This window comes from Entelurus aequoreus, linkage group LG13 (assembly GCF_033978785.1).
Source record: "Entelurus aequoreus isolate RoL-2023_Sb linkage group LG13, RoL_Eaeq_v1.1, whole genome shotgun sequence".
Taxonomy (NCBI): Eukaryota; Metazoa; Chordata; class Actinopteri; order Syngnathiformes; family Syngnathidae; genus Entelurus; species Entelurus aequoreus.
Window position 1 is genome coordinate 67374927 of NC_084743.1, and position 26212 is coordinate 67401138.

At 38.2% G+C, this 26212-nt stretch overlaps 1 protein-coding gene across 4 annotated transcripts in view; it reads right to left on the reverse strand.

Moving 5' to 3' along the window:
- Window positions 1–26212, reverse strand: part of hip1 (huntingtin interacting protein 1) — a 122401-nt gene that overhangs the window by 72667 nt on the left and 23522 nt on the right. Inside the window, exon 1 of one of the 4 annotated variants that reach the window (XM_062068259.1) lies at window positions 20261–20935. The exons of the other annotated variants lie outside the window; for them this stretch is intronic. Coding sequence (XP_061924243.1) covers window positions 20261–20278 — 18 coding nt within the window. The 5' untranslated portion in view covers window positions 20279–20935. Of the gene's footprint in view, window positions 1–20260; window positions 20936–26212 lie in introns of those variants that run through there. 4 annotated transcript variants of the gene reach the window in all.

Consider the following 26212-nt stretch of genomic DNA (forward strand, 5'->3'; position numbering starts at 1 on the left):
CCTTAAATTGTTTATATATGGCGGTATGAGGCTAAATTCTATACATAGTGCTGTTGCATGGTTTGGCCCACAGACTATTGACACATTTTTACTTGGGCTCTTCGAGGCAAAAAGTTTGGGCACCCCTGCTCTAGATGGCTTTCCAATGTATGAAGCACAGGGATGTTTGGCTGTGTTTTTCTTGTCTATACTTTTAAACATACATGGAGAATGGCTGTAACTTGTGGACGACAGAGCAGACTTTTTTCCTGTAATTATAATTAATTATTAATGCTGAAGACATTCGGAGCGAAATATTCAGAATGTCCGTCTGAAATTGTGGTAGTTTGCTATGTTTCTACGGTATTTTCACATACTTTGCGGATTGGAAATACAATTGGATATGGTTTAAAGCAGTGGTCCCCAACCTTTTTGTAACTGCGGACCGGTCAACGCTTGAAAATTTGTCCCACGGACAAGGGGGGGGGGGGGGGGGGTGGGTGGTATTTTTATTTATTTTTTTTGTCATAAAAAATAAATAAGAGTGTCATAAAAAAATACAATCATGTGTGCTTACAGACTGTATCCCTGCAGACTGTAACCAGAAATATTAATAACAGAAAGAAACAACCCTTTTGTGCGAATGAGTGTGAATGAGTGTAAATGGGGGAGCAAGGTTTTTTTTGGGTTGGTGCACTAATTGTAAGTGTATCTTGTGTTTTTTATGTTGATTTAATTTTTAAAAAAATAAAACAAGTTTTTTTGTTTTTTTTTCTTGTGCGGCCCGGTACCAATCGATCCACGGACGGGTACCAGGCCGCGGCCCGGTGGTTGGGGACCACTGGTTTAATGGACAGATACAATGAAACACAATGAAGCATAAAAAGTCAACTTGTTTCTCCATTCTACTGGTAATTTAATATGTATATTAGTCATCTAAGTAGCGGTAATCCCTATAACCTCTTTTGTAAAAGTCTAAATATTTGTCAAATTATCATTCCTGATTGACACTTATCTAGACAACACCTTTAAGTTGATTTTACATCCAAATGGATATAAACCTTTATATTATAATAAAAGATGAGTGTATTCCTATTTATGAGCTGTACCTCTACTCATTGTAATCCCGACTAAATTTGGACGATATTACTAGCTTAATGCAAAATGCAAGAATCTATCTTTAGTAATAATAATACACAATATCCACTTCTTCCCAAATCCACTTCTTCAGATTTCCAAACTAACAAATGGTGGTGTAAAAGGTTGAGAAACTGCTCAGTCACGCTTCCTGTCTCTTGGCACACCCTGCAATGCCCATTTCCTGCCCTGCCTCTGCTGAAAAATACACTGCTCTACTTATCCAGCAAAAATTGTTGACCTCCCCAAGACACTGAAATACTATTATTTGTATCACATTCATCCTTTTTGCCAACATCGCGACTTATCTGTAAATGTGTGTTGGAACATGTATCAAGCATCATCACAGTTAAATTGGAACTGTACTTTTTTGCCTATAATTCACGATCCCTGTGTGAGACAACATATACAATATGTGTTTTTTTAAATTGCAAAAACAAAACACGCTAGCAAGAGGTGGCTAACAAGGTAGCTAATAAGAGTCATCTATTCCGCCTATAAAGCCCTCTAAAAACATGCAACAATCGCCAACAATGCTCCATTTCCATGCCGTGACCTGCATAATAACCAAGTATTTGCGACATTGTTACTGTAAGAGCTACCGCCAAGGAACTACTTTCAGTTACACTGCGCTTTGATCACGTAGGTGACTACAGCTGCTATTGACATACTGAGCGGCAGCATTGTCTTGGAGAATCAAGTCAACTTTGAAATTCAATTTAGACCTGAAGACATCGCCAGGAAGACGCAACAAAGATGCTCGTTTGCACCTACTTTTTTTTTTTTTTTACCTGAGTAGTGATGTTTATAATTAATTCATCATTTAAACAGGGAACACGAGTCTCAAACTGAAAGATATAAACATCTTATACTCAGGCTAAAAAATATAAGGTTCTGGATCGTCATTTGTCTCAAAGTAGTAGTCGTTGGCTTTCATAATTAGTGGTAGTTATTGAGGGAAATAGCTGTGTAAGCTCTGTGAAATCAATGCGAAGAAAAATAAAAGTTCCAGCCATGCTTGATGTGACCAAAATACGATACAAATTACATATATACTTACAGCATGTATGTGAAACATTATTGTTCAGACAGTAATGTGTTTATATAACTTTAAATGGGGGTATGGTGTTTCTCAATGAGAAAAGACGTTAATGTCTCTTGTTTTCATGTTAGCATTTAAGTTAGCGAGCTGGCGCCAGTCAGTCGCGAGTTTATCAAAGTGCAGCTATCAATTGCGCTTTTTTGATACCTTCAATTTAAAATGGTAATACTAACAATCGGGAGTCTTATCACGGAATCATTATTACTGTTTATTAGTGCATCCCTAATACCTGCACAGCGCTTCTTCTTGTGTAAACAAGTCAAACTTTTCCTTTTGGAACCATTTTCAAAGTAGCTGATGCTACTACGCTTTGCAGTAGACACAAATCGTGCTCTCCAATATGCTGTCAACATTTATTTATTTTTGTTAATTCCCCCTCAATTTCCTCTTTGGTTAGCCTTTATCTCTAGACCTTTGTGCTTACATTTAAGGGGAAATTATTCAGAAAAGTGAAAGAAAAAGCAAACACTAGAAAGCCAAAGTAAATCTTTTTTGTTGCCTACGAAATCTGATGAAATAAGCTAAGCACCTTGACGGTGACAGTTTAGAGAATGTTAGAATTTTCAGGCCGATTGTTCCATTTTGCTTGAACTCCAAACTGAACTACTGTGTGGCTTCAAGGTACCACTAGGGAACACACCCTTTCTCCATGTTACAACATGCAAACCCTGAAAACATCAAGGGAAAACGCCTCCCATCATCATCACAGCTACTGAAGGCACTTCTCATGACTGAGTTCAAAACATAATAAAGAAAATCCATTTTGAGTTAAATGAAATCCCACCTGATCTAAAAGTCACTGGTCTGAACAAGAGTCCCCAGTGTTGCTTGTGTAAGGACCGTTTTACTTGTTGCATCTGACACAAACATCCGCTCTCATAGAACGTCACTCCACACCTCTTGAAAGGTTGGCACTGAGGAGAAGAAGGTAGAGGAAAACATCGTCCACTTTGGAATACTCACCCAAACTGAGGGGGTTGCAAAAATTAGGTCAATATCATTAGGAAAGCCTGTAATATACCGTAAATTCCGGACTATAAGGTGCTACTTTTTTTCTGCTGTTTAAACCCTGCGGCTTATAAAACGGTGCGACTAATTCATGGATTTTTCTCCGCTGACCGCCCTAATGCAAATAGTTTGTATAAAACACATTCAAAGACACTGAAACGGTGTGTTATTGTTTGTGCTATGGTGCTACATTTTGGACGAGTTTGCTCACTGCAGGTGCTGTTTGGAGAATGGCTACAGTGTTTCTGGCTTTTTAAAGCTTTGAACCGAATGTATAAGTGTGGTTCCCCTAATCCTCCATAGCGGTTCTTCTCGTATGGATTCTTCATTCATCAGTCCAAGCAAAGTTTGTAAGTTTTACGATATAGCTAAAACAATTCTTACTTACTTAACTGTCCCATGTGGGATGTCTGTAGGAGTGTTTTCAGGCATATTTGTATGTGCAATCGTAATGTAATAAAGCCAGCATTGTTAGCAATAGCTAATATGCGAACACGTTACAAGTGTATGTTACTATTTTTTTTTACTTACAAGCATTCGTTTTGTATTGTTTCAGTTTCACAAATTCCTCAGTAAATTTGCCAAGATGTCACCGTGGAGTTATTGAGTCTGTTTAGCTGATTGGATCTAGTGGGTCCATGACGTTGACTTCGGTATTGTTTGATCAGTTATTTTGCTGCCGTGTTACAGACACTGTTTGGAAACAATTAAGGTATGTAAATACACATTTATAGAATCTTACTGTGTAAATAACTCGCTTCACAACGTATATATCTGCGGCCTATAGTCCGGTGCAGCCAATATATGGAAAAATATTTTTTTCTTCTAAAATTTAGTGGGTGCAGCTTCTATACTGGTACGCGCTATAGTCCCGAAAAATCAGTATACAACGTTTAAGAACTGAAATTCCCACTTAGGTAGGTTTCCAAATATGTTTGCTGCTTTTCACCAAAAAACAAAACAAGTGCATGAAGTCTGATGGGAGGTCTACACTCTATTCACGGCGCATCATGTATCCCATCAAAACAAGTCTAGGACAGAGTGGGATGAACAACTCTCTGAAGGGTCCATTAAAAAGACATTATATATAAAGCCGTGTCAAATTAGAAGTCGTACATGGGGATCAGAGGTGGACGACAGAAGCCGTTTAAAGACGGATAAACATATGCTAAGACCGGGCTCCAGCCTAATTAAACTCTCAGGCCTACACCCCAGTGGTATGTTTATGAGCCTCTCCTAATGGGATGGCTTTCTGCAGCCTTGTGTGAAGCCTCGGCTCTGGAGCTCCACAGTACTTCTGGGAGGAGTCCTGATGACATGTGGACACGTAATAAAAAGGAACATCTGTGCAGCTCAGGCCACTTTGTCAATGCAGCCCACCACTGCTCACATGGGACTATCCATTGCACACACTGTGGAAGTGGGTGTGTTTTTCTTAAGGAAATAGTGAGGGTTATTTCGTGATCAACTACCACACATCAAGCCTAAGACATACCGCATAACATGAATAAAAACCTGGAATTTATTATTGTAGCTCATCTGTAAATACGCTTTCTCAGTACTACTACATACACTCACTACACTAGCTAAGGCTGTTTAGTTTTTTCGATTCCGAAAACAGTTGATGTGCCAAGAGCTTCTCCCGATGCCATCTATGTAATTTTCCCAGTTAGTGTGATATAACAATATATCGTATTACAACATTGTACAATATGATTCTCTATTGTTTACATGGTAATTTTAATGTCTAGGCATCGGATGAAGTAATTTTGTTGCAGGATTTTTTTTTAATGTTATTTGAAAAAATGTAATGATGAGATCCGGCAGAATATGACAGTCAACAATGTAGCCATCTGCTACTAGCAGAGATGGAAAGCACAATGGAAGCTAAACCACCAAAACCTAAAGAGAATTTGGCGCCAAAAAGACAGAAGAGGATTTATTTGTTAGGTTTTGGTTCAGATTAAAAAGATGTAAGACACCAACTGAGCAACAGTAATCCTCAAAACATGCTGCAATTTTTGCAATAAGAGAACAATTATGACATTAAATAAAATAGTAAACATACTAGACAACTTCTAGTTTAGTAGTAAGCAAATGGATTACAAAGGCCCCTAATTTGGCTGCTAATGCATGCAGTAACATATTGTGTCATTTCATCCATAGAAAATGGATGAATCTGGTTACTTTCTGTTTAAACATGTTTATCTACACTTCTGTTAAAATGGAATAGACATTCTTCTGTTGTTTGGATACTTTATATTACTTTTTAGGTGATACTACACATTTTGGTATCATTCAAATACCAATTAGTTACAGTGTCATATATTGGTCATATTTATAGTCCTCTTGTGTCCAGAGACATATTTCCTTAGTTTAAAGACAATAAAGAAATGACAAATGATACTAACAATATTGATGTAATCATTGTAGTATCGACTATATACGGCTCTTGTACTTGGTATCCTTTCAGTCAATGTCTGTGTAGATCCATGTCTGGCATTTGTTTACATTCAAGAGCACTAGCTTGCTGTTAGCAGTAAGCTATTGTATCGTCCTACGGTGTGTAGTGAATCATTCCTCGTCCTGCAGGGATACTTGTAAGAAACAGTGTATTTATCGCAATGAAGGCGAGGATGATTTATTTAGAAGTAGCTAAAAGACGACTCACAATGGATGGACATTAGCCGCTCGCTAGCTATGTTTTAAAGCACCGCTTGCAGCTTTAGTTTTTATAACTTTAACACTATTGTTAATTTTCTAAGCCAAAATATGTTGATTCTACTACTTCTGTATCCACTTTGTGTCTGCTTGTAAGTGCTCTGTGTGTGCACCTTTGCTCGTATAACCAGCAATGTAGCGACGTGAAGACAGCGCAATGTCATGTATATTTTTAAAAAGTACCGGTATTTTTCAGAGGCCGGTATACCGTACAAGCCTAGGCCATTGTATACACTCTCGAAAAGAAGAGCGGGTAAAAGAAAAACCTATGTTTTTGTTGTATATTTTCTATTCGTTGATGATGTACCCTGTGTCCCTTTCGGGTTCGCGAGGGGGGCTGGAGCCTATCCCAGCTGCACTCGGGCAGAAGGCGGGGTACACCCTGGACAAGTCGGCACTTCATCGCAGGGCCAACACCAATAGACAGACAAGCATTCACACTCACATTCACACACTAGAGTCAATTTAGTGTTGTCAATCAGCCTGTACCCAGGTGCATGTGCAGAAGCCGGAGTAACCAGTGAGAACATGCAAACTCCACACAGGACCTTCTCATTGTGAGGCACAAACGCTAACAAAAATCGTAGCTGCCACACCTTAATTTTTATTTTATTTTTACGCAAAAACAAATTAAAGTAATACAAAGTATTTAAACCTCCAGAGGAAGTCACAGAAAGTTTGACGGTATTTTTTTTTTACTTTTATTGCCAATTTTATAATATCAACTGGTCTAATTCCAACACGTCTCCTCAAGGGACAGAAGTCTCTAAACACAGGTACATTTTATACCAACACCAGAAAACGAGGCTAGATTTGTTGCTTGTCATTTTGAATAAAGAAAAAGTCTCCTAAATTCTCTAGACACTTGCAACATTTTTAACAAAAAACATTGTAAAATAAGCAGCAAAACTTGAAAATATGGCAAAACGATATAATATAAAAATATATGTTAATACTAATTAATAATAACAGATTTGTTTTTTAATGTATGTATACATGTTTTTAGCCTTTTTAAAGAAAATCATACTATCTTACCACTCCACTATCCATCTATCCATTTTCTGCCGCTTGTCCCTTTTGGAGCTGTCACGCCAAATTTCGTCCCTCTACAAAAACCTTCCCTCCCCCATTTACTTCCGGGGCTGCTTCCAATAAAATCACAAAGTTGCCGGGGGTCCTGAACCTGCACGCGACTGTCCTGTTTCGCGCCTGTACAAAAAAAAACCAATAATCGATTTCTTCAGATTCCAGCAGCTGTCAAACACGAAGTATCCTTCCAGCGACGGGCAGTCAAAGCCGAAGTGCTATCGATCGCTGTCAATGACGTAAGAGGAAACATGACCACGGAAGTAAATGGGGGAGAGAAGGTTTTTGTAGAGGGAAGAAATTTGGCGTGACAGAGCCTATCTCAGCTGCATTCGGGCAGAAGGCGGCGTACACCCTGGACAAGTCGCCACCTCATCACGGGGCCAACACAGACAGACAGACAACATTCACACTCACATTCACACACTAGGGCCAATTTAGTGTTGCCAATCAACCTATCCCCAGGTGCATGTTTTTGGAGGTGGGAGGAAGCCGGAGTACCCAGGGGGAACCCATGCACTAATTATTATTTATTTATTTATTTTTAATGTTATTACTTATGGAGTATATTGTGAATAAACTGAGAACAGGAAGTGAACAAAGTGTTAGCAACTGCTATGTAAAGGAAGAGGGGTAGGATTAAATAAGCTCTGCTTGTTCCTACTCCTTTTCGAACATGTTGAATATAGAAACTGGAAATTGTGATCTATCATGTTGTATGCATGCATGTTCGAAATAAACTCAAACTCATAGCAAATTCTATGACCACGTCCCTACCGCCACAGGTAGCTTGGCAATCTAAGAGAAACCCTGTGCCTTCTTGTAGGCTTCTGCTTCCTGCATCCTCGTTGTGTAACATGTTTAGTCTCGTACTACAGTGATAATTGTACTTGTAAGAAATGTAGTGAAGTGAAATATAGTTATATATCAACTTTTTCTAATGACTTAAAGCGCTTTACATAGTGAAAACCATTATCTAAGTTACATTTAGACCAGCATGGGTGGTACTGGGAGCGGGTGGGTAAAGTATCTTGCCCAAGGACACAATGGCAGTGACTAGGATGGCGGAAGTGGGGATTGAACCTGCAACCCTCAAACCACGAAATGCAGATTATTTGCCGCAATGGAAGCGCTGATTATTAACTTTGGGGAGTGGCTCTACGCTGTGTATGGACATTAAGAGTTAGCTGCTAGCTGCTTCTGTCAGCCGGGGGACCAAAAATAAATCAAGCATTAGCCAGAGGATATAAATTTTGGTGATCGGCATTAAAAGACATTGATCGCCATTGGCCAATTGCCTACTTTAACACAAAAATCGGATTACACTGATCTAATTAATTGGCGGACCCCTATACAATCCCAATGATATGTGAAAACAGCAGACTCACACTATAAATATGTATACACCAGCCTCAAATTGAGGAATAGGTGGTACAATCCTGACCATGCGCCAGAATTATTACGCAAAAATTTATATCAATTTATATTGAATATGCTGTAAAGAACACCGTAACATTTATTGTAATTTCCATTCATTTGATGGGTAGTTTGCTATAAAATCATAAGTCAAGCAGATATTTAAATATTTATTTTTATTTAGACAATAATGTTTGGAAAGTATGATAATATATTGTAATATTTGTTGCAATAATGGATACTATTAAAGTTTAAAAGGCATGCAATTTCAAGCAGTATATATATTTTTTCTGTCAAAATGAAAAAAATCCATTACATTTAGTGAGAAAATATTAAGTACTTTATTGACACATATCATTTCCAAGTGATTGCGGGCCAGATCTGACCCCCTGGCCTTGAGTTTGACACCTGTGGCCTGAGCGCTTGCATAAGAGAATGATGGGCATGATCATAGCTTGTGTGGTGGGGCCACTTTTGCTTCAGACACTCATAGATGATTTTGAAGCAGCCTTCAAGCGCTCTGTGGACCAATATTTCCACATGTTGTCACCACCATGAATTATTACATTTTAACTGCCTGTTACGTTAATTTCTCTGCTCTGTTTCACCTGGACTCTTGACCTTCCTCCTCGCGTGATCGCCTTTTAAAGTAGTGGCGGATTTTGCCTGCCATATCTGCAACGCTAAAAAACATAAACGTTACTCTGACTCAGAGGAAACTTTTTATTAAATAAACACGACAACCTTCTAATGCTTTCTTTGGGTAACTCCTTTTAGTTGACCTTGTACCAGTCAATCTGTACCGTCATGAAACTCTACATGATCCTATGCAAACTTCTAATAAATTAGTCAATCAATCAATCAATTATAATTAGTCAGAAAAGGTTGGAAACGAAGCTAACACTACTAGCTGTTTTCACTTACCAGAGACAAAATGTTCACAGCACAGTCTGGAGTGTTCTGTAGGAGTCCAGTGATCCTTCTGTATCATGCTCCGTATGACAGAAATCCACTCATTACGGTGGTCAACGTTATGCACAAAGTAGCGGGAAACAACACGATTCGATCTGTTTCTTATTCGGTAGTTGCTTATAGCGCCTCTATAGTGGCGCAACGCTGCAACTGCAGTTAAAATACGTAGCTGCCGCAGAGGGACATCAATCGCTCAATCAACAAAGCCGGAACTTTACGCTGTGTTGGGAGGTATCAATCGCTCTGGCTGGGGGCGGCACAAAATTAGTTTGGGGCGGTCGCCACACAATTTTGAACGCAGGAAAAACCCTATATGCGGAGGACAACTAACTCATCAAATTGCCGTAGGGTTAACAAAGCCATTATCATCACCTATTTTACTTATACCTCTAGCAAAAGTCACAGGTAAATGTGCAAGCAATGATTAATATTGCTAATGTCAACGTCAATCCACGTTGAAATAAGACGGTTTCACTGCAGAAATATTGTGGTGCATGTAAATGTAGTCACTGTAAATCTTCAGGGCAAATGGCTGGCATGTCGCTGTAAAACACGTCCAGTTGGGGAACACATGTCCCGCTAACTTTAACCTTTCATCATTAATCTGATCACATCTTAGTCCAGTGGTTCTTAACCTTGTTGGAGGTACCGAACCCCACCAGTTTCATATGCGCATTCACCGAACCCTTCTTTAGTGAAAAATAAAATGTTTTCTTTCAAATTCAAGACAAAGTTATATGTTTTTGGTAACACTTTAGTATGGGGAACATATTCTAAGTGACAAAGACTTAATTTAGAGTTATTTGGTTGGGGCAAGGGTAAGAGGGTTAGGGTTATAATAAGGCCATGCCAAATAAGGCATAAATAAGTACTTAATAATGACTAGTTAAGAGCCAATATGTTAGTAATTTGCATGTTAATAAGCAACTAATTAATGGTGAATATGTTCCCCATACTAAAGTGTTACCATGTTTTTTTTTATTGGTGCACAAAATTAACCGTGCATGAACAACACCTTGTTCAAAGAACAAAACCAACACAGTGCATAAACTCACAACAAATTACACACCTGCAAATCAGTCTGACTTCTGCTGTTGCCGCATCAGTAATACGCCGATAGGGAGAAGTTTTTATTTACACGATGAGTCGGGTGTGTCTTGACCTCCGCCGAACCCCTGAGCCCGACTCACCGAACCCCTAGGGTTCGATCGAACCCAGGTTAAGAACCACTGTCTTAGTTCATTGGCGAACATTGTAGGTGGAAGTAAATGAACACCAAGGAGGTGTCCATTTACAGAGGTCTGTCTGAAAGAGTTGCCTCTAACTGGACTTGTTTTCATACTACAACGTCTCCAGACAAGCTCAACAGCCAAAACATAGAGATAACCACAAGTAACAGCCTCGGGGGAAAAAAAGCTTGCACAATAACATGACAATAATATGAATTTTCATCACAACAATTAGGCCACGTAGTCGACATACAGGAATTTTACGACATTTCCGAACTAAGCCGCAACTTTTTTGAAGACACCGTACAGGCGGCGCAATATGGCCGAAAACTGTGTCACAATACAAGTTTTTTCATATATTTTTTTATGACCTATAGAAAATATTGACCAGGAGAAAAAAAACATTGAATGTTAACAATTTTATTCTAAATTTTACCTTACTCTGATTATAATCCCCTCAACTATCAAGGCGGAAAAGAAAGGAAATGTCAACAAAAGCATGAAAACAAAATGTAAACAAAATTCTAAAACCACAACAAATACTTAACAATAACCTCTTTAAATTAAGGTGTAAAAGTAAGGACTACGAAAGAGATGTAACAAAAATAGTGCAAAATGTAACCCGAAAGAAACCTGAGAAGAACAATTTTTTGCAGGTTTACTGCCAAGGAGGTTACAGCTGTGTAACATTTAATTTGGTCTGTTATTCTTATTTAAGTATGGAAATGAGTTTATGTTATGCAGAATATAATATTTAAATATAATTGGACCAAAGTATTATAAAAAAAATTTGTTATATTTTCTAATTGATTTTATTCATGCTGTCCTGCACTTTAGTTCCTACCTGTTGTTTCTGTACATCCTAATAGGGAACGGACACGGGTTGAAAAGAAAAGATGAGCGCAGCGATGGACAACGGTCCTTTTGAAAAAGTCCAAAAAAACTGCCATACCGCCGAGGTGACTTTTCCTGTTTTATCGATAATTTATTCGCTCTCGGTAGCAGTCCTTTTTAACTTTCTCTTCTCACTCAGTGCAGAAAATCAACAGCGAGACAGCAAAATGGCTCAACCAAACGTGATAGTTGATATATATATATATATATATATATATATATATATATAATATATTATATATATATATAATATATATTATATATATATATATATATATGTATAATATATATATATATATATATATATATCTCAGAAAAAAAATTCTAACACATTTTTTATTGACATCGATAATGTGTCACAATATATACTGATATCGTTTTATTGGCAAAGCCCTAGGACTCAATTACTTTTCTGGTAAACTGTCATCATGGTAGAATTGACGGTACCATGGGAAGAGGGAATGGAGGCTGCCTTTGAAAGAAAGAGGGACAAGTACTCAGAGCTGGCAAGTGAGTGTGCACAAGCAGGATGGAGGCCCTTCACCTATCCAGTAGAAGTTGGCTGTCGAGGCTACACTGGAGCGTCCACCCAGCGACTCCTAAAGTCCCTCGGGATCAAAGGCTCCAATCTAAAGAAGGCCCTCAAAGCCCTGGCAGAGGAGGCAGAACAGGGGAGCTTCTGGTTGTGGCTCAGAAGAAACGACAAGGCGTGGGGAAAGCAAGGCGTGTAGACAAGGGGCAGTAGGGAGGCTTCCCTGCTGCCATGTTATGGTATGCGGTCAGGCCCACGCTTGACTCAGGGAGATGGACGTCCCTGCCATGCATAGTCCCTTGGGACTCATTCCATATACACAACAGCAATAACACCGGGGTTAGAATGTGGGTACATTATGGATCCTCCAGCTGGCTGCAGGGGGTGGCAGGGAGACGTCCCTGTCGCTGCTCCACCACCCAGAGATGTTCCGCCGATTAAAGGAGCGAAACATCCGTGAAGGGTGGCTCCCGGCTGACGACCCTGCAGCCAGCATCACATGGCACTGTCGGAGGTGCGTCAGGCAGTAATGCCCTGCAAGTGTTAACTTGTGCTTACATCTATATATATATATATCTATATATATATATATCTATATATATATATAGATATATATATCTATATATATATATCTATATATATATGTATATATATATATATATATATATATATATATATATATATATATATATATATATATATATATATAATATATATATATACAGTGGGGCAAAAAAGTATTTAGTCAGCCCCCCATTGACAATCAATGGGTGGCTGACTAAATACGTTTTTGCCCCACTGTATATATATATATATATATATATATATATATATATATATATATATATATATATATATATATATATATATATATATATATATATATATATATATATATATATAGATATATATATATATATATATATATATCTCACAAAAAAAATTCTAACACATTTTTTATTGACATCGATGTGTCTGTCACGATATATACTGATATCGTTTTATTGGCAAAGCCCTAGGACTCAATGACTTTTCTGGTAGACTACTATATACCGTGTTACAGGCATTGTATTGTAAAATCTGTGAATGAACACAAGCACCTGTGTTAATATTTCATATTTAAAATCCTGCAGCTTATAGACGGGTGTGTCCTATATACTGTATTTACAAAATAGAATTTGTCCAAAAAATTAATTGTGTGGGTCTTGAATCTAAGTGCGCTCTTTCTTCTGGAAATTGGTCATCAGTGTCAAATTGACCTAACATGTTCTGCTTACACAAAGATCTGTATACGATTTTCAGCCCTTCCCCACTCTTAAAAGTGTGCATTCCGTTTATGCTTTCAGTGAAAGGCTGGTCTTGTTTCTTGTATTGCACCTGCTCCAGTGCAATTCAGAACACTGGCCCGCTTGTCTCAATGGCATCATTTTGCTGCCCCGCGTCATGCAATCTACTCCCATTGATGCAATCAAGTTTATTCGACACTTAATTTGTGCGAGGTAAAATAGTTACACAATAACGCACAAGCAAACATACAATCTAAACTAGCCCTTTAAGATATTATAGGACGTTATAACCTGCTGACCCCATAAGGTTTGCCTATCAATAAAGTACTATCTATCTAAACAAACAAACCCTAAAACAGTGAGTCAATCTTTCTTTCACGTTATTTACCCTACCAATCTGATCACAAACACATCTTGAACCATAAAATATTACACCAGGTGGGGATATCTGGTCACCTCGCGAGTCCATTTAAATTTTTGGGGTGGAGATTCATTGAGAATCAACTCTCAGTTTAACACAATGATTAATAATAAAACCTTTGCAAAACAGGTTACAGATTATAAAAGCTTCTCTTGCCTGCTGACAGACCACTTATACACGCGCAGTATAGGCCTACAAAATATATATTTTTAAATGCATTTTTAAAATGGTATTTCCAAAAATCTCATAATGTTAATCAATCTAATAAAATAAAATAGAGCAACCCCATCTCTAACCCAACCCCAGCTTTACGATAACAATTTACAAAGTAATTGAAAGGACACACAAACACAATACTTATTAAATACAATAATAAAAAAGGAAAACCAAAAATGTATAAAAGCAACAGTACTAACCCAAATAATTATAACAATATCCGCGACTCAAAAAAAAAAAAAAAAGGGACAAGCGGTAGAAAATTGATGGATGGAATATCAAAAATAGTTTCACCAAAAAATGTATTTTAAAAAAAAAAAAAACATTTCAGATCGATTCTAAAAATGTAATTAATTTAGAATCTGAAAAAATAAAAATAAATATTTTTGAGCATGCACCCATAATTATTACCATATCTTAACTATTGGCACCTTACAGAAGTTACTAACATTACAAAAAAGAGCACTAACATTAATAAAAAATGCTGGGTATTGGGAACACATAAATGCATTCTATATAAAAAGTCACACATTATTAAATTCATAGATCGGGTGATATTTAAAACTACACAAGTAATACTTAAAATAATCCAAAATGTTCGGATATAGCGAAGGAAAATATAGTTTGAGGGGTAAATCAAATTTAAAGCAGCCTTGTGTTGACAACTTTTAAAAGGTATGTGCATGTTGGTGTGTGGTGTGACTCAATTAGACTAGGAAATAAAACAAAGCATAATATTATTAAATTAAAAAAGAACTACAACAATAATATTTTTCATAGGCACAACAAAGAAGAGAAAATATCTTAAGGGTGTAATGTATTTATATAAACCAAATTCATTCAGAGTACACAACATTCATTGTGAGTATATGTGAATTAAATGAAATATGACATGTATTAATATTACTACTTCTGTCAAATTATAAATGTTTTCCCATCAGATTAATCACACATTTAATATAGGATTAATCATGATTAATCACAGGTAATTACTTGCTTGCATAATTCAAATTAACTTAAAAAATGTTTATTTTATTAACAGAATGTCATATGAGAACTTGTTTTATGTTTTACTTGAAGGCATGTCATTTATTTGCTCAAAACGTGATAACAGTTTTCAAGTCCAGTCATATTTTGAAGTCAAATTTGCCAGCGAGCCCACCATTCGGAGTCTCCTCACTCATCTTTGCACTGGCGTGTGCATTGATCTGATCACTCAGGCTGCCTTTCCGGTAACCATCTGCTGTTAAGGCATTTCTTTTCAAATAGTAAAGGGGGGGGGGATCATATCAGGTCAAATTGTTTTAGTAGTTCTTGTTTTGTAGGTTAAAAGTGTTTTATATATTGTTCTCCTAAGGTAATGTTGCTGATCAACTTGAAGGAATTATTATTGATTGAGTTTATTTGATTTGATTTTTCAGAATCAAATTGTTCACGTTGGTCAAAAAACGTTTATAGTTTAAATAAGGATTCAATTTTTTTCCCCAGGTAAATTGATGCACTTCAAATGTTTTCGGTTACGGACTCAAAACAATGTTTAATAAATAAATTATTACATTGAAATTTGGTGTAAGTTGATCCCTGATTCATATCGGCTAACACAAATTCTGAATCAAATCATTGTTAAAACTACTTGTTACAACCCGAGATTTCCTTTGTTATTTTGATTAATGCCGTCGTTGAATTTAACTGAATTGTCCATTTTATTGTTTGTAGTAACGTCACTTTTTTTCCTGCGCCTTCCCAGCAGGCACAAGACATTAAAACAACGTCGATAACTTGTTGATTTAGGTCCTGAAGTTAAGCGACTCAAACATAACGTTAAAACAACATGCATTTTTGATGACGTTTAATCAATGCTGTGTTCTTAGACTTAGACTTGACCATTGAATTTTGGTCAATTCCCAACCAATATTCCACACACAAATACAACATTGAAACAACATGCTTTTTGATGACGTTTATTCAATGTTGTGTTCTGACGTTGATTTGCCCATTGAATTTTGGTCAATTCTACAACACAAATACAACGTTGAAACAACATGCTTTTTGATGACGTTTATTCAATGTTGTGTTCTGACGTTGATTTGACCATAGAATTTTGGCCAATTCCCAACCAATATTCTACAACACAAATACAACATTGAAACAACCTGCTTTTTGATGACGTTTATTCAATGTTGTGTTCTGACGTTGATTTGCCCATTGAATTTTGGTCAATTCTACAACACAAATACAACGTTGAAACAACATGCTTTTTGATGACGTTTATTCAATGTTGTGTTCTGACGTTGATTTGACCATTGAAGTTTGGTCAATTCCCAACCAATATTCTACAACACAAATACAACGTTGAAACAACACGCTTTTTGACGACGTGTCTTCAATGTCAGGTTGCGACGTTGATTGGACCATTAAAATTTGGTCATTTCCCAACCAATATTCTACAACACAAATACAACATTGAAACAACCTGCTTTTTGATGACGTTTATTCAATGTTGTGTTCTGACGTTGATTTGCCCATTGAATTTTGGTCAATTCTACGACACAAATACAACGTTGAAACAACATGCTTTTTGATGACGTTTATTCAATGTTGTGTTCTGACGTTGATTTGACCATTGAAGTTTGGTCAATTCCCAACTAATATTCTACAACACAAATACAATGTTGAAACAACACGCTTTTTGACGACGTGTCTTCAATGTCAGGTTGCGACGTTGATTGGACCATTAAAATTTGGTCAATTCCCAACCAATATTCTACAACACAAATACAACATTGAAACAACCTGCTTTTTGATGACGTTTATTCAATGTTGTGTTCTGACGTTGATTTGCCCATTGAATTTTGGTCAATTCTACAACACAAATACAACGTTGAAACAACATGCGTTTTGATGACGTTTTTCAATGTTGTGTTCTGACGTTGATTTGACCATTGAAGTTTGGTCAATTCCCAACCAATATTCTACAACACAAAATACAACGTTGAAACACGCTTTTTGACGACGTTTATTCAATGTCAGGTTGTGACATTGATTTGACCATTGAAATTTGGTCATTTCCTAACCAATATTCTACAACACAAATACAACGTTGAAACAACATGCTTTTTGACGACGTTTATTCAATGTCTAGTTGTGAGGTTGATTTGACAATTGAAATTTGGTCATTTCCCAACCAATATTCTACAACACAAATACAACATTGAAACATGTTTTTTGACTATGTATATTCAATGTTGTGTTCTGACGTTGATTTGACTATTGAAGTTTGGTCAATTCCCAACCAATATTCTACAACACAAATACAACGTTGAAACAACACGCTTTCTGACAAGGTTTATTCAATGTCAGGTTGTGACGTTGATTTGACCATTAAAATTTGGTCATTTCCTAACCAATATTCTACAACACAAATACAATGTTGAAACAACACGCTTTTTGACGACGTGTCTTCAATGTCAGGTTGCGACGTTGATTGGACCATTAAAATGTGGTCAATTCCCAACCAATAGTCTACAACACAAATACAACATTGAAACAACCTGCTTTTTGATGACGTTTATTCAATGTTGTGTTCTGACGTTGATTTGCCCATTGAATTTTGGTCAATTCTACAACACAAATACAACGTTGAAACAACATGCGTTTTGATGACGTTTTTCAATGTTGTGTTCTGACGTTGATTTGACCATTGAAGTTTGGTCAATTCCCAACCAATATTCTACAACACAAATACAATGTTGAAACAACACGCTTTTTGACGACGTGTCTTCAATGTCAGGTTGCAACGTTGATTGGACCATTAAAATTTGGTCAATTCCCAACCAATATTCTACAACACAAATACAACATTGAAACAACCTGCTTTTTGATTACGTTTATTCAATGTTGTGTTCTGACGTTGATTTGCCCATTGAATTTTGGTCAATTCTACAACACAAATACAACGTTGAAACAACATGCGTTTTGATGACGTTTTTCAATGTTGTGTTCTGACGTTGATTTGACCATTGAAGTTTGGTCAATTCCCAACCAATATTCTACAACACAAAATACAACGTTGAAACACACTTTTTGACGACGTTTATTCAATGTCAGGTTGTGACATTGATTTGACCATTGAAATTTGGTCATTTCCTAACCAATATTCTACAACACAAATACAACGTTGAAACAACATGCTTTTTGACGACGTTTATTCAATGTCTAGTTGTGAGGTTGATTTGACAATTGAAATTTGGTCATTTCCCAACCAATATTCTACAACACAAATACAACATTGAAACATGTTTTTTGACTATGTATATTCAATGTTGTGTTCTGACGTTGATTTGACTATTGAAGTTTGGTCAATTCCCAACCAATATTCTACAACACAAATACAACGTTGAAACAACACGCTTTCTGACAAGGTTTATTCAATGTCAGGTTGTGACGTTGATTTGACCATTAAAATTTGGTCATTTCCTAACCAATATTCTACAACACAAATACAATGTTGAAACAACACGCTTTTTGACGACGTGTCTTCAATGTCAGGTTGCGACGTTGATTGGACCATTAAAATGTGGTCAATTCCCAACCAATAGTCTACAACACAAATACAACATTGAAACAACCTGCTTTTTGATGACGTTTATTCAATGTTGTGTTCTGACGTTGATTTGCCCATTGAATTTTGGTCAATTCTACAACACAAATACAACGTTGAAACAACATGCGTTTTGATGACGTTTTTCAATGTTGTGTTCTGACGTTGATTTGACCATTGAAGTTTGGTCAATTCCCAACCAATATTCTACAACACAAATACAATGTTGAAACAACACGCTTTTTGACGACGTGTCTTCAATGTCAGGTTGCAACGTTGATTGGACCATTAAAATTTGGTCAATTCCCAACCAATATTCTACAACACAAATACAACATTGAAACAACCTGCTTTTTGATTACGTTTATTCAATGTTGTGTTCTGACGTTGATTTGCCCATTGAATTTTGGTCAATTCTACAACACAAATACAACGTTGAAACAACATGCGTTTTGATGACGTTTTTCAATGTTGTGTTCTGACGTTGATTTGACCATTGAAGTTTGGTCAATTCCCAACCAATATTCTACAACACAAAATACAACGTTGAAACACACTTTTTGACGACGTTTATTCAATGTCAGGTTGTGACATTGATTTGACCATTGAAATTTGGTCATTTCCTAACCAATATTCTACAACACAAATACAACGTTGAAACAACATGCTTTTTGACGACGTTTATTCAATGTCTAGTTGTGAGGTTGATTTGACAATTGAAATTTGGTCATTTCCCAACCAATATTCTACAACACAAATACAACATTGAAACATGTTTTTTGACTATGTATATTCAATGTTGTGTTCTGACGTTGATTTGACTATTGAAGTTTGGTCAATTCCCAACCAATATTCTACAACACAAATACAACGTTGAAACAACACGCTTTCTGACAAGGTTTATTCAATGTCAGGTTGTGACGTTGATTTGACCATTAAAATTTGGTCATTTCCTAACCAATATTCTACAACACAAATACAACGTTGAAACAACACGCTTTTTGACGACATTTATTCAATGTCTAGTTGTGACGTTGATTTGACAATTGAAATTTGGTCATTTCCCAACCAATATTCTACAACACAAATACTTGTGATTTAGGGCTATATAAATAAACATTGATTGATTGATTGATTGAAATTCAACATTTAAACATGTTTTTTGACTATGTATATTCAATGTTGTGTTCTGACGTTGATTTGATCATTTCATTTTGGTCAATTCCCAACCAATATTCTACAACCCAAATACAACGTTGAAACAACACGCTTTTTGACAAGGTTTATTCAATGTCAGGTTGTGACGTTGATTGGACCATTGAAATGTGGTCATTTTCCCAAACAACACTATCATTTACAAATACAACTATTTTGCAACGTTGTTTCAAAGTCACGTTTAAAAAGACATGTAAGTATGATCAACGTTATATCAATGTCTTGTGCCTGCTGGGTTAGTTTAAATATTTTATCATCCTACTACCAAAACCAAGAAGCAAAATCTCCCACATGTTGTGGACCAGTAAACGCACCATTGTGCCTGGGAGCAAAACACAAAACTTCCAACAACAACAAGTCGCTGCTTGCATCAAGAATACCTTAAAGGACACAACCCCCATGATCCCATGTTCAAAAACAACAACATGGATGGAATAATTACTCACTATTTTACTGGGATCCATGATGGTGCTTTCTCTCCGCTGGCTTGATCCAAAGCGAGGATCGGAGGAACAAACGTTTCGGAGGAGAAGCGGGGAGGTGGAGCGGGCCGTTAGCTCAACATGTGTCCCGATTTGGTATTAAAATGCATCCCTTGCCCCACTTCCTTCCTTTCTTTCTTTCTTCCTTCCTTCCTTCGCTGCTCTACGTGCTGCCTCCACACAGCGTGCGGCCGCCGAGGAGTGGAGGTGTCCGGGGACGAGGGGAAGAAAAAGAAACAACGAGCGGCGAGGACGATCGCCGCTTCAACACTCGCACATTTCACATCGCGCCCGATAATCAACGTCTAGGCGCGGGTACCTTTAAGTTTGCCAACAGCCCGCTGCGAATTGAACACAATGGCAGCATGGAATGTTCTCCAATTGGAGTTCGAGACCCGCCGGGGGTCCTTGCAAAAAAAAAAAAAAAAGGGGGGTAACTAAACTATTTCCCTTTCTAAAGGAAGCTTCCTGCAACACTGTAGCGACACACACTTAAAAAACACACACTTTTCCCATGCACCAACTCCTAAACCGCCCACGGATAAACACACACTCCCACCAAATGTGAGCTCCAAGACAGCTGGAACACAATGATGTCTATCTGCGAGCATGCAGGAATGTTTTACACTACAACCAGAACTATGTCTGAAATGTGAAAGCCGGCATGCTTGTCTTGACAGTCTGGCTGCTGGGTTGTTGTGATTGGAAGTAGAGGCTGCAAAAGAATAATTTCAAGAAAGTTAAAAAAGGTCCCCGTTAAGCAACAATTTCTTTTTTTTCTTCTAAAAGTAAATATTTTGTATCTAGCAAGTTTTAAAGGGGAACTGCACTGTTTAAAAAAAGTTGCCCTATTGTTCACAATTATTATGAAAGACATGCCGACGGATGTATTTTTTTTAATGCATTCTAAGGCTATGTCTACACCAGTGGTTCTTAAAGGCCTACTGAAACCCACTACTACCGACCACGCAGTCTGATAGTTTATATATTAATGATGAAATCTTAACATTGCAACACATGCCAATACGGCCGGGTTAACTTATAAAGTGCAATTTTAAATTTTCCGCGAAACTTCCAGTTGAAAACGTCTATGTATGATGACGTATGCGCGTGACGTCAATCGTTGGAACGGAAGTATTCGGACACCATTGTATCCAATACAAAAAGCTCTGTTTTCATCGCAAAATTCCACAGTATTCTGGACATCTGTGTTGGTGAATCTTTTGCAATTTGTTTAATGAGCAATGAAGACAGCAAAGAAGAAAGCTGTAGGTGGGATCGGTGTATTAGCGGCTGGCTGCAGCAACACAACCAGGAGGACTTTGACTTGGATAGCAGACGCGCTATCCGACGCTAACCGCCGACCGCATTGATGATCGGGTGAAGTCCTTCGTCGCTCCGTCGATCGCTGGAACGCAGGTGAGCACGGGTGTTGATGAGCAGATGAGGGCTGGCTGGCGTAGGTGGAGCGCTAATGTTTTTAGCATAGCTCTGTGAGGTCCCGTAGCTAAGTTAGCTTCGGCGTCGTTAGCAACAGCATTGTTAAGCTTCGCCAGGCTGGAAAGCATTAACCGTGTAGTTACAGGTCCATGGTTTAATAGTATTGTTGATTTTCTGTCTATCCTTCCAGTCAGGGGTTTATTTCTTTTGTTTCTATCTGCAGTTAAGCCTGATGCTATCACGTTAGCTCCGTAGCTAAAGTGCTTCGCCGATGTATTGTCGTGGAGATAAAAGTCACTGTGAATGTCCATTTCGCGTTCTCGACTCTCATTTTCAAGAGGATATAGTATCCGAGGTGGTTTGAAATACAAATCTGTGATCCACAATAGAAAAAGGAGAAAGTGTGGAATCCAATGAACCCTTGTACCTAAGTTACGGTCAGAGCGAAAAAAAGATACGTCCTGCACTGCACTCTAGTCCTTCACTCTCACGTTTCTCATCCACGAATCTTTAATCCTCGCTCAAATTAATGGGGTAATCATCCCTTTCTCGGTCCGAATCGCTCTCGCTGCTGGTGTTAACAATGGGGAAATGTGAGGAGCCTTTCAACCTGCGACGTCACGCTACTTCCGGTACAGGCAAGGCTTTTTTTTTATCAGCGAACAAAAGTTGCAAACTTTATCGTCGATGTTTTCTACTAAATCCTTTCAGCAAAAATATGTCAATATCGCAAAATGATCAAGTATGAAACATAGAATAGATCTGCTATCCCCGTTTAAATAAAAAAATGTCCTTTCAGTAGGCCTTTAACCTTGTTGGAGCTACCGAACCCCACCAGTTTCAAATGCGCATTCACCGAACCCTTCTTTAGTGAAAAATAAAATGTTTGTTTTTTTCCAATTCAAGACAAAGTTATATGTTTTTTTTACTGGTGCACAAAATGAACCGTGCATGAACATCACCTTGTTCAAAGAACAAAACCAACACAGTGCATGAACTCACAACAAATTACACACCTGCAAATCAGATGGAAAATTAGAGGAAACATTGTTCGGGGGTATCCATAATACGCCAATAGGGAGAAGTTTTTATTTACACGATGAGTCGGGTGTGTCTTGACCTCCGCGGAAGAGGCTCCGCCGAACCCCTGAGGCCGACTCACCGAACCCCTAGGGTTCGATCGAACCCAGGTTAAGAACCACTGGTCTACACTAAGCCACTTTTTGACCAATTAGAAAGTCTGTGAGTGTGTCACATCCAGGTTGCCAGTTACGCACCGCCATCTTCGTCTAGCTACTGCCACTGGTAAAGTTACTAAACATGTCAGACCTGAGTAAATCTAAAAGGCATCGTTACGATTCTCAACTTATTCATGACAAAGCCAGGAACAAAACAAGGATTTGTATCGGGGATGCCTTTGAAAGATGGAGACGATTGAAGGCGGACAAAAGTTTTTCATCTGATGTTAAACTTGCTAATTTCCTCCTTGATAGGTAAGTCAGGCATTTAAATGGCGGCGCATGGCTATGGCTATGCAGCGGCTCGCTAACGCTCTTGGGAGTGTAGAGCGATTTGGCAAAAAACACCCGTCATTTCTGTCAATTTCATGGCTGGCTCAAAGCGTGAACACTCTGTGATCACATACGACCGACAGACAATTCTGGATGTGGATGGATCGGGTCGTTATAGACTGAAAGATGCCTGTACGGCGACCTCCTCACTAGCATGGGAATACTTCGCGGGCTACATCGAGCGGCCTTTGTAGCAGCGGAGTCAAGTGCTAGCGGTGACCGCCAATGGAGACGACGTAAGCGGTGCGAGCGGAAGCAGAAGCGGGGATGCCGAGCGGGGCTAACAACAAAGAGAAAAGCTAACCAAAGAAGCGTGGAGTCTCCGGGTAAGAAGCCATTTAAACTAGAACTAGCCGGCGCCAGGCTGGATAATCCCTGCACACATAGCAATTCTCTTAGAATAAAACACAACTCACATAATGTTTTTTCTTTTGTGACCGTGTCAGAGGCAGACATACATTGTACTGAGGTAGCTAACTATGATGCGTTCAGTTTATCGCAACATCAAGCAAACAATCTGAATATCCCCGTCGTATCAATTCCTAGATATGGTCGAAACTATTTAAAGTGCACTACGCATAATAAACGCAACATTATTAATATTGCTACTTCGGATAATTTCAACAAACAATCCTCAAAACAGCCCACTACCTATAATATGGGCTTTTTAAACATAAGATCATTGTCTTCCAAAACGTTATTAGTTAATGAAGTCATTAGAGACAACAATCTTGATGTCGTTGGTCTCGCCGAGACCTGGCTCAAACCAGATGATTTTTTTGCGCTAAATGAGGCAACTCCTCCTAACTATACCAATACACATGTTGCCCGACCTCTTAAAAGGGGAGGGGGTGTCGCACTAATATACAATGAAAACTATAATCTTACACCTAACCTAAATAATAAATATAACTCGTTTGAGGTGCTCACTTTGAGGTTTGTCACACCGCTGCCTCTCCACCTGGCTGTTATCTACCGCCCCCCTGGGCCCTATTCGGACTTCATCAGTGAATTCTCAGAGTTTGTTGCTGATCTAGTGACGCACGCCGACAATATAATCATAATGGGGGACTTTAATATCCATATGAATACCCCATCGGACCCTCCATGCGTGGCGCTCCAGACTATAATTGATAGCTGTGGTCTTACACAAATAATAAATGAACCCACGCATCGCAACGGTAATACGATAGATCTAGTGCTTGTCAGGGGTATCCCCACCTCTAAAGTTACGATACTCCCGTACACTAAAGTAATGTCCGATCATTACCTTATGAAATTCGAAGTTCTGACTCATTGTCAACAAACTAATAATAATAATAATAACGACTATAGCAGCCGCAACATTAATGCTGCCACAACGACGACTCTTACTGACCTACTGCCTTCGGTAATGGCACCATTCCCAAATTATGTGGGCTCTATTGATAACCTCACTAACAACTTTAATGACGCCCTGCGCGACACCATTGATAGTGTAGCACCGCTAAAGTTAAAAAGGGCCCCTAAAAGGCGTACCCCATGGTTTACAGAAGAAACTAAAGCCCAGAAATTATCATGTAGAAAGCTGGAACGCAAATGGCGTGCGACTAAACTTGAGGTTTTCCATCAAGCATGGTGTGATAGTTTAATAACTTATAAACGCATGCTTACCTCAGCTAAAGCTAAATATTACTCAAATCTCATCCACCTCAACAAAAATGATCCTAAATTTCTGTTTAGTACAGTAGCATCGCTAACCCAACAAGGGACTCCTCCCAGTAGCTCCACCCACTCAGCAGATGACTTTATGAATTTCTTTAATACGAAAATTGAAGTCATTAGAAAAGAGATTAAAGACAATGCATCTCAGCTACAACTGGGTTCTATTAACACAAATACGACTGTATATACGACGGATACCGCCCTCCAAAATAGTTTCTCTGTCTTTGATGAAATAACATTGGAGGAATTGTCAAAATGTGTAAATGGGACAAAACAAACAACATGTTTACTTGACCCAATTCCTGGGAAACTTATCAAGGAGCTTTTTGTATTATTAGGTCCATCAGTGTTAAATATTATAAACTTATCACTTTCCTCTGGGACTGTTCCCCTAGCATTCAAAAAAGCGGTTATTCATCCTCTACTCAAAAGACCTAACCTCGATCCTGATCTCTTGGTAAACTACCGGCCGGTGTCCCACCTTCCGTTTATCTCGAAAATCCTCGAAAAAATTGTAGCACAGCAGCTAAATGAACACTTAGCGTCTAACAATCTCTGTGAACCTTTTCAATCCGGTTTCAGGGCAAATCACTCTACGGAGACAGCCCTCGCAAAAATGACTAATGATCTATTGCTAACGATGGATTCTGATGCTTCATCTATGTTGCTGCTTCTTGATCTTAGCGCCGCTTTCGATACTGTTGATCATAATATTTTATTACAGCGTATCAAAACGCGTATTGGGATGACAGACTTAGCCTTGTCTTGGTTTAACTCTTATCTTACTGACAGGATGCAGTGTGTCTCCCATAACAATGTGACCTCGGACTATGTTAAGGTAACGTGCGGAGTTCCCCAGGGTTCGGTTCTTGGCCCTGCACTCTTTAGTATTTACATGCTGCCGCTAGGTGACATCATACGCAAATACGGTGTTAGCTTTCACTGTTATGCTGATGACACCCAACTCTACATGCCCCTAAAGCTGACCATCACGCCGGATTGTAGTCAGCTGGAGGCGTGTCTTAATGAAATTAAACAATGGATGTCCGCTAACTTTTTGCAACTCAATGCTAAGAAAACGGAAATGCTGATTATCGGTCCTGCTCAACACCGACATCTATTTAATAATACCACCTTAACATTTGACAACCAAACAATTAAACAAGGCGATTCGGTAAAGAATCTGGGTATTATCTTCGAC